An 8,763-nucleotide genomic window follows, 5' to 3' on the forward strand; every position below is an offset into this window, starting at 1 on the left:
AAGTGCGCCTGTCACATGGTATATCTTGTGAAAATGGCTTAGTCCCGTTTTGTGTTATTTCGCAGTATTCCAGCCACACAAGTGTCGGTCTAGATCCAGGTCCCACGCTAGGTCTTCTAATAACAGCCGGCGCGGGTCGTGTCATGCAAATGTGTTAAGTCAATCCGGCTATGTTTTTCTTACATTTGACTTGCATAGTGCGGTGGGGGAATCCCTCAGATGCACTTTCAAGAAATATTCGCTGAAATGCTTGAGAGCTGAAACTGAAACGTCTAAGCTGATCTAGTATCTGATAGGAATCTTTTGAATTTAGTGAAGAGCTATCTGATAACATCGCTTAAGTGGTAGCAAAAAAGTTGTAATTTCTTTTATACTTATAGGTTCATAAACTTCATAAATTATCCATATAGCTATATACTTGCAGAAACAAATGTCTATGAACAGAACCCATATCTTTCAGCAGTAAAAAACCCTGAGGATTTACCCTTACCTTTCCATTATAACTTAGACACATTCTGAACACTGAAGCGGCTGTTTAACGCAACGCCTTCCGGTATAGGTATCTGTGAAACGTTTACCTGTGTGACCAGGAGATCATGATCGGCCAGGACGTTCCATTTCACATGAAATAGAATTGGTTGAGGTGGAGACAGGCAGACAGATGGCTCTGGGCGCCCCGCCCGCCCCGGAATGCTGATCCGTGCCCTCGTGTGATATGGCGACGGACGAACAAATTTAATCAGCAAACACGGTGACTTGTGTGCTCTAGGATTTATGCAGGAAGAGATCTTTGCACTTTGCGCTACTCATATTTTTAGTGTCAGTTTTGGAAGGTAACTTTTATAAAGAATGTGATGTGAAATAGGTCAACTGTGTGTACAGTAGTCTACATAATATTACCTACATTTTATGTTAAGAAGTTTTACTAATATAGCTATTGCTAGAGTAAGAGCGAGCGACAGCGAATTTCGATTTGATGTAAATATAAAACTTGGTAAATCAATATTATTATATTATGTAATGTAGGAAATCATCGAGACGAAAAAACTAATTTAGTTCGATTCTCGGCTGGGTAGTTATTTAATTATTTAAATAATTAGGTTACGTAGTGTTGAAGTTTCCGATATTTAAAAAAAAATACCTATGCTTGTGTCTCTAGGGAGTAAAAGGCGGCCTCTAGGTATAATAATAAAAAGATAAAGATATAATTACTAAATTGCATTATGTACTTTGGCACATCCTTCCTTATATGTTTTATTGGTTTAGTTAAATTATGCACGAATACAAAGATATCGCCTATTTAAGTCTATGCCAAATATAGTATTTTTTTCATGACTGCATTCACAATTTATATCTATTGATATTTAACATTTTATGTTAATAAATTGATCGTGTTATCATTAGTAATTCTGAATCATGATGAATATTGAAAGTATATTATATAGTAAGTTTGATCAAATAATTTGAGCAAATCTTTTTTATATACCTCCATCCAGTTTTTAGAGCTTCATATTTTGTATTATTATTAAATTGCTGCTATATGAATAAATATCTAAGTATATCACGACTTTCATAACTCGTTATATATTATGTTGAAGATTTTTATCTCTATTACATAATAATATACTATACTTTCTATCTCAAAATAATTGCGTTTTTACTCTCATCCCCCTGTAGTAACTTGGTGGCTATATCTGGTATTCCTTGTAGGTCCAGTTCCAGGTCTTGTTGACGCGGTTCTTGTCCGTAGCGGTGCCGGGCGGCGCGGGCTGCGTCGGCTCTATGATCTGGAAGCAAATAGTATAAATATAAACTAAATGCATAAGGTAAGTAATATTTTATCACTTTTTTGTCCAGGTTTAACACGAGTTTGGTAACATAGTGGAAGATATTTTTTTAGTCAACCACACAATTAACTACATACATTACCACCTTACATTTTGAATTACTAAAATTATACAGCAAAAGGGTCATCATCATCATCAACAAGCTGCTATAATTGTCTTCGACATGCTTCATCGGTAGAGACAACTGTACTTCTCTCACCTTCTACGGTACTCATCCGAGAGCCCGCTGTCGACCAACTCTATGTGGTCCGTGCCGTCTCGCTCTAGCAGCCTCTTGCGCCGCATCGTGCCATCTCGCTCACCTTCTGCGGCACGACGTTGAGCGGCTCATACTCATCGGAGAGCCCGCTGTCGACCAACTCTATGTCACTTCGTGCCATCTCGCTCATACAACCACGCACCCCGCATCGTGCCATCTCATTCTCTCACCTTCTGCGGGACGACGTTGAGCGGCTCGTACTCGTCGGAGAGCCCACTGTCGGCCGACTCTGTGTCGCATCGTGCTGTCTCGCTCTCGCCGCGTGGCCCGCATCGCGCCATCTCGTTCTCGTAGCCGCGCGGCTCGCGGTGCTTGTGCACGCAGTAGTCGCCCGTGAACGGGTTGCGGTACGCCACTACCGTCCTGCAAGGGTTGTACAAGTAGATGGTTAATTTTGTAAGACAGTAATTATGAACTTATATACTGATATACGCGATACGAGTAGCTACTGCTAAAGTGGAGACCGTAACAAATACTCACGAATGTCGAACAGAAGGGCTAGCACAGGACGCATTTAAAACAAAAGTTTTGCATCGCGCTCACTCACATCGAGCAGCGTCAAGAGCGAGCGCAACGGGGATTTTTGTCACGTCTTAATTGCACCCCGTGCTAGCCCTTCAGGTGTCATGCAAGGAAAAGGGTGACTTAAGCGGTTAAAAAACTTTCACTAGGCCTCTGGTCAGTGGACAACTTCTGGTCATTAATTGGTTTACCAAAAATACAACCAAATATACAGTGAATACAGGACTCTGGCTAACGTAAAACGCTGAGTAATTGCTGCACAGATGTGTGGGTAGTCGGTGGTATTTTATGTTGATTCCGATGTAATTGCAGTTGCCCGCAGCCATCTTGCGAACACAAATTCAAACTGCTATCAGTTTCGAGGAACTCAGCTTGTTCAAAGCCCTCCTGCCAACTATTCGTATTATGTAGGTACAGTCAGCTGCATAAGTAGCAATACACTTTTGTACCTTGTCAACCTGAAACCGCCTATCGCCCAACGATCGATATTTATCATACATAATACAGGCATAGAATAACAAGTACACATGGCAGATTGCAGCGACGAAGGTCAACGAAACCCGTTCGTTGGCGTTCGTTTGGCCGGTCTGTACGCGGCTTTAATCGAAACATTGATGGTTAGTCAGTTTGACAAGGTACAGAAGTGTATAGCTACTTATGCAGCTGACCGTACTTGCCAAGATGCGAGTGAGGTCTTATTTTATTTTATCTCATAAGTTAGAGTAACGTATTCACTTCACTCACCTTAGTTCGTCATTCCCGTCATTTTCTTTCTTGTTTGAAAATATTACTTTGGTAGGTCTAAGCAGTATTGTCAGCTGAAAGAAGAATAGCTGAATATAAGTAATCAATCAAAGACAAATACCAAGTATAAATATTGTGATGGCAATTTGGTTATTTGCAAGCAGTTCTATTTGAATTCATGTTATTTACTTAGTAGGTGCTTTTCAAAATAATGAACTAACGCTCTTGAAAAGACGTTCTTTTTTTATCCACGACGCAATAAGTGTGTTATAAGTATAAAGAGTCTGTGTACACTTATTTGCTTGTACCGTAGGTCGCGAACGGCTGAACCGATTTTTGTTTAGTTTGTTTACGGGTTAAAGATAAAGTTACCCTGAGCCTTCTAGAAATCGGCTGAGCCGTTCTAAAGTTATGCCACTTTCAGTCTTGAATGTTGGGAGTATTTTATTAGTACTACTCGTGCGAATTAACTGTGCACCTGGCCAGCCAGAACCAGCGATCACGCCAGAGTTAGTTAATATGACACCTGGTTTTTGTCAGTCAGGTGCACACTTAATTCGCACGAGTAGTACACCTCACGGGCAATGAAAACGTTCCATTGAGAAAATCACCAAATTACTCCTAAACGGAAAAAGCAACATTTACGTTTATTTAACGACGCATCTGAATGTTATTAAGTAAAAACGTTAATATAACAAAAAAAATATATTTGGTGTCTGCATTTCGTAAGTGGAACTGTTTCTTTGCTCGTGTAGTTGTCTCACCTGCCCCGACTGGCGCAGGCGGTGCACGCGCAGGCAGCAGTACGCGCACGTCGACAGCGACAGCACCAGCTGGAACACACAGAACAAATCATCACTCAGGGTGACTTGCACGAAACAAACGCATTTAAATCTATTGTTGTCCTGATCAGTCAAAGCAAGCGAGCAATAAATTTAAATACGTTTTATTGTTTCGTGCAAGCCAGCCGGTATGTTGCAGCTTCAATTCACAGTTTCCAAACTGCCATTTCGGGTGTGGTGTTGACAGACCACCTAGTAGATGGTCAGCTGACAGCGGAGAAGAGCGGCACAGGACCGAAAAGTGGGAGACGATTGATAGTGGGCGATAGCGTCTAGTTTATGAGAAATCCGTACTTTCAAAAGTACACTTTATAGCTTCCCATTGCATTATCAATTTTGAAATAGAGTGTGCCAATATTCACATTGGTGCGCCGTGGAGAGCGGTACATACATAAATAACTGTTGGAAATTCCGCAGCTCGCTGCACCGAACAGTTCAATTTCTCTGGCATTTTTCGAGTGAATTTTTAAAGAGTAGCTAGTAATAAAAATGTGTAAGTTACGGAAGTCTAGATTGCAGGGGAACGTTCAGTGTACGTGCCGCGAATGGATCGCATACCCCCCTTACGTCCCTTCTCCTCCCCTCGACCGGTAAATTACAACTTCAGCTTCTGTATTTTCAATTAAACCTACCGTTCTCTACGTCTAGTTGCTGGCAAGTGTGTTTGATACGATGAACTATTCCTGTACTACCACAAAAAACTTTAAACACTGTTTAACAAGTGTTTAAAACGAAATGTGACAGATTTTGTAGGCGTTCGACAGCGCTAAACATCTGTTAAATACTGTCTAAGTTTTTGTGGTAAGGCCTTTCATGTCTCATTTTAAAAAAATATACCTTAACTGATACTCTTTTTTGTTTGTTTCAATCCGTCAATGAATGAAATAATAACGAATGTGATAAATTACTTGGAGACGACAATTACGAGATATTTTTAAAACTTAGGTATCTATACTACCTATCTGTATCTAGACTGTCACCTCGAATATTGGATTAAACGCCTTGTCTTAAATAAAATGATAATTCATTATTTCTTAGTTACATGAAAATTGTGTAAATTGATCATTAAAGTATGTAAAATAACTCATCGTTGAAGTTATTTACAGGTAGTTCTTTCAAAAAACGGTCCCCTTTTCAGGACCGGTTTTAATAAAACCTTGTAATTACACGGACAGAGTGGCAGCCTTTGCTTTACGTAATCGTCATAATAATTATGTTATATTGTGTGTATTATAACCTAGTTTCATTGTTTATAAAATGAGAAGCAAACAAAAGATGACTCAACTTACCAAAATTACTAAAAGAATAATGTCAATATACACTATAATCATAATTCCACTTTTATGTACACTACTTAACTCTCTCTCATATTATATTTACACTATAAACAATAATTGTTTATTTTTAACTTTGTAAAGCACAAGGCATGTTTCCTTTCTGCCACGAAACTCTTGTACTTTCTATAAATATTCCTATTGGTTAGTTTCGGTGCAGCAGGAGATCCTGATTGGTAAATTTTTTGGATGCTGTAACCCTATTGGCTAAACGAAAAGCAAAATACCAATGGGATGTTTGCTAACACAGCATCTACGCATGTTTGGCAAGGAATAGGTATGCTAGAGTAAGAACTATCGTTTGATCTGTTCTTTACACAATAATATCATGTAAGAATATTTAAAATAATGATAAAATGTTGCTCTTAGGTTGAGCATATGTAGATTAGCTGCTAATGTTCACTGTTGAGATGACAGACTTATCACACATACCCAGTGTTTCTCTGAAAAATAACGATATTCCTTCTATTCTATTCTATTCTATTCTATTCTATTCTATTCTATTCTATTCTATTCTCTGAGGCGGTGTCAGCACCGGCACTTGGCTCTCTCGAATGGAACCTTTGTGCATATCCCCAAGGTCTAAACTGCCTTCCTAAGCTTGGACCATTTCCCACCACGCAGGTCCACTGCGGGTTGCTGGGTTCACATAATATATCTAGATGTGCTAAATCTAGATATGCAGGTTTCCTTACGATGTTTTCCTTCGATGATTGAAGAGCGATGGTATACATGGTACATGTCAGCGCCGGGATTCGAACCCGCATGTCTGGCGTGAGAAGCGGGCGCTTACCCGACTGAGCTACCACCGCTCTCCGATGTTCCTTAATATACATTATTATTATGATACTAAACAAATTCAGATTTGAATAAACCCAGCATCAACGTACAAAGTATTCACGAGGAAACTGTAATAATAGACTTAAGAACATTAATTTAACCTTGATTACCTTACTAAAATTGCACTGATAAAACCATTTTACCTGTTTCCCGTATCTCCTGTAGGATTGCTGGTAGCTTTTAGCATTAAACCCACCTTTTTTACACTGCCAATTTATATTTACGCATTCAATAATTCATAATAAAATAAAACATACGCAGCATAAAACATAAGTACCTGCCTCTCAGAGGCATCATGGCAGTGGGTACAGATCTGCTGGTATTGTTCTTTGCCCCTCATGGCAGTGCCGGCGCCTCGCGGTCGCGACGTCTGCCTTCGATCGAGCATCCCCTGCAGCAAGTGACCTATTACTGACCTATTTATGCTTATTTATTTCACTTCCGGTATAATTTTCACGGTTATTTACAATGGATAGTGATAAGTACAATCACGAGCAATGAAAAAGTTCCAGTGACATATTAATAATAATAATAATAACCAATTTCTATACAGAGAGGGATATTTCAGGGAGACTCATTAAGTCAGTTATGGTTTTGTTTAGCACTTAATCCACTAACCAAACTACTAAACGAAGCTAATACTGGTTTTAAACTGGAACACAATGATTCGCATCACACATTATCTCATTTACTTTATATGGATGACATAAAACTGTATGCATCAAGTAAAAACGATCTCTTCAAGCTCGCTGACATAACCCAACAGTTCTCCCAAGATATCAAAATGCAATTTGGAATTGACAAATGTAAAATTCATTCGATTAATAGAGGTAAAGTTCATGCAAATTCATATAAATTAACTACAGGAGAAACAATAGAATCAATGGATGAAAATGATACATACAAATACTTAGGATTTCATCAATCAAACCAAATACTACAGAAAAAAACAAAACACATATTAACAGATAAATTTAGATCAAGATTAAGACAAATTTCAAATACTCAGCTTAACTCACGAAATCTAATTAAAGCAATAAATACATACGCTATCCCAATACTAACATACTCTTTCGGCATCATAAACTGGTCAAAAACGGATTTAAATAAACTGCAGTGTATTGTGAATTCCACTTTAACGAAGTATAGAAAACACCACCCGAAGACATGTTCTCAGCGCCTAACTCTGCCTCGAGGGGAAGGTGGGAGAGGTCTTATCGATATAAAAAATTTGCACAACAAACAGATAGCTACACTCCGGAGTTTCTTTCATAAAAAAGCAGAACAATCTACTCTTCACAAATTTGTCTCAAATATTGATCATAGAATAGAATAGAATAATAGAATAAATTTATTCAGATAACTATAGGTAATACATATTTTAAAAATAGGTCAACTCTTAAATCTAAAGGTAGGTGAAATACTGCTCTGAAACTTACCCCTTTGAACCTTCACAGTAAAGATAGTCAGCCAAATGAATCCAATGTAGGAACTGATCAAAAGATGGCAGCTTGGGCACAAAAGTCCCTCCATGGGAGACACAAAGCCGATCTGAGCCAAGCACATGTCGACAAAGAAGCGTCGAACGCATGGCTCGGTTCCCGGAGACCGAGGCATTCATGCTCGCCATCCAAGATCAGGTCTTTGCTACCCGGAATTACAGGAAATATATAATTAAAGACCTCAACCAACCGACTGACCTATGCAGGAGATGTAGAAGTGCATCGGAAACAATACAGCACATAACCGGGGCATGCAAGAGTCTGGTCCAAACTGACTACAGGCACCGCCATGACCAAGTAGCCTCCATAATTCACCAACATCTAGCACATTCAGCACATTTCATAGAGAAAAAAGTTCCATATTACAAATACAAGCCTGAAACCGTTCACGAAAATAACCACTACAAACTCTACTGGGACCGCACCATACTAACTGATAAAACTGTACATTTTAATAGACCTGATATTACCCTTCTAGATAAATCAAACAGGACAGCCTACATCATCGACATAGCTATTCCAAATACCCACAACATCCAATCTACACTCACAGAAAAGTTATCAAAATACCAAGACCTGGCAATAGAAATTAAAACCCAGTGGCGTGCCCAAACAATTCACATCGTCCCCATAGTTTTATCATCGACTGGAATCATCCCAAAAACCCTTAAAAATAGCCTGGAAACCATTAACGTCCCAAAATCTATCATTTACACCCTACAAAAAGCCACCATATTAAACACTTGCCGCATCACCAGAAAATTCCTCACAACATCCGTCATTTCATCCCAAAATTAGGCCCTCCTCACTTGGCTTATGCCCGTGAGATAGGGAATAAACCTCCAAAAGGAGTGAAAACATAAGAAAACATAC

General features: G+C 39.0%; 1 protein-coding gene across 1 annotated transcript; it reads right to left on the minus strand.

Annotated features, from left to right (window-relative positions):
* Positions 1–2,264: 2,264 nt before the first annotated feature.
* LOC105389871 lies at positions 2,265–5,646 on the minus strand. Its single transcript, XM_038118759.2, has 4 exons — positions 5,504–5,646; positions 4,137–4,205; positions 3,373–3,446; positions 2,265–2,469 (listed from the first exon to the last, which is right to left on the minus strand). The coding sequence occupies exons 1-4, from the start codon at positions 5,543–5,545 to the stop codon at positions 2,265–2,267; spliced, it is 390 nt and encodes a 129-aa protein (XP_037974687.2). The 5' UTR covers positions 5,546–5,646.
* Positions 5,647–8,763: the final 3,117 nt, after the last annotated feature.

The sequence above is a fragment of the Plutella xylostella genome, chromosome 16 (genome assembly GCF_932276165.1).
Source record: "Plutella xylostella chromosome 16, ilPluXylo3.1, whole genome shotgun sequence".
Taxonomy (NCBI): domain Eukaryota; kingdom Metazoa; phylum Arthropoda; class Insecta; order Lepidoptera; family Plutellidae; genus Plutella; species Plutella xylostella.

Coding starts and splice junctions, on each gene's coding strand:
- LOC105389871 (XM_038118759.2), bottom strand. CDS start 5,545: ATGATTATAGTGTATATTGACATTATTCTTTTAGTAATTTTG. Junction 3,447..4,136: donor GCCTGCGCCAGTCGGGGCAG/GTGAGACAACTA, acceptor TTCTTCTTTCAG/CTGACAATACTGCTTAGACC. Junction 2,470..3,372: donor GACGGGAATGACGAACTAAG/GTGAGTGAAGTG, acceptor CAACCCTTGCAG/GACGGTAGTGGCGTACCGCA.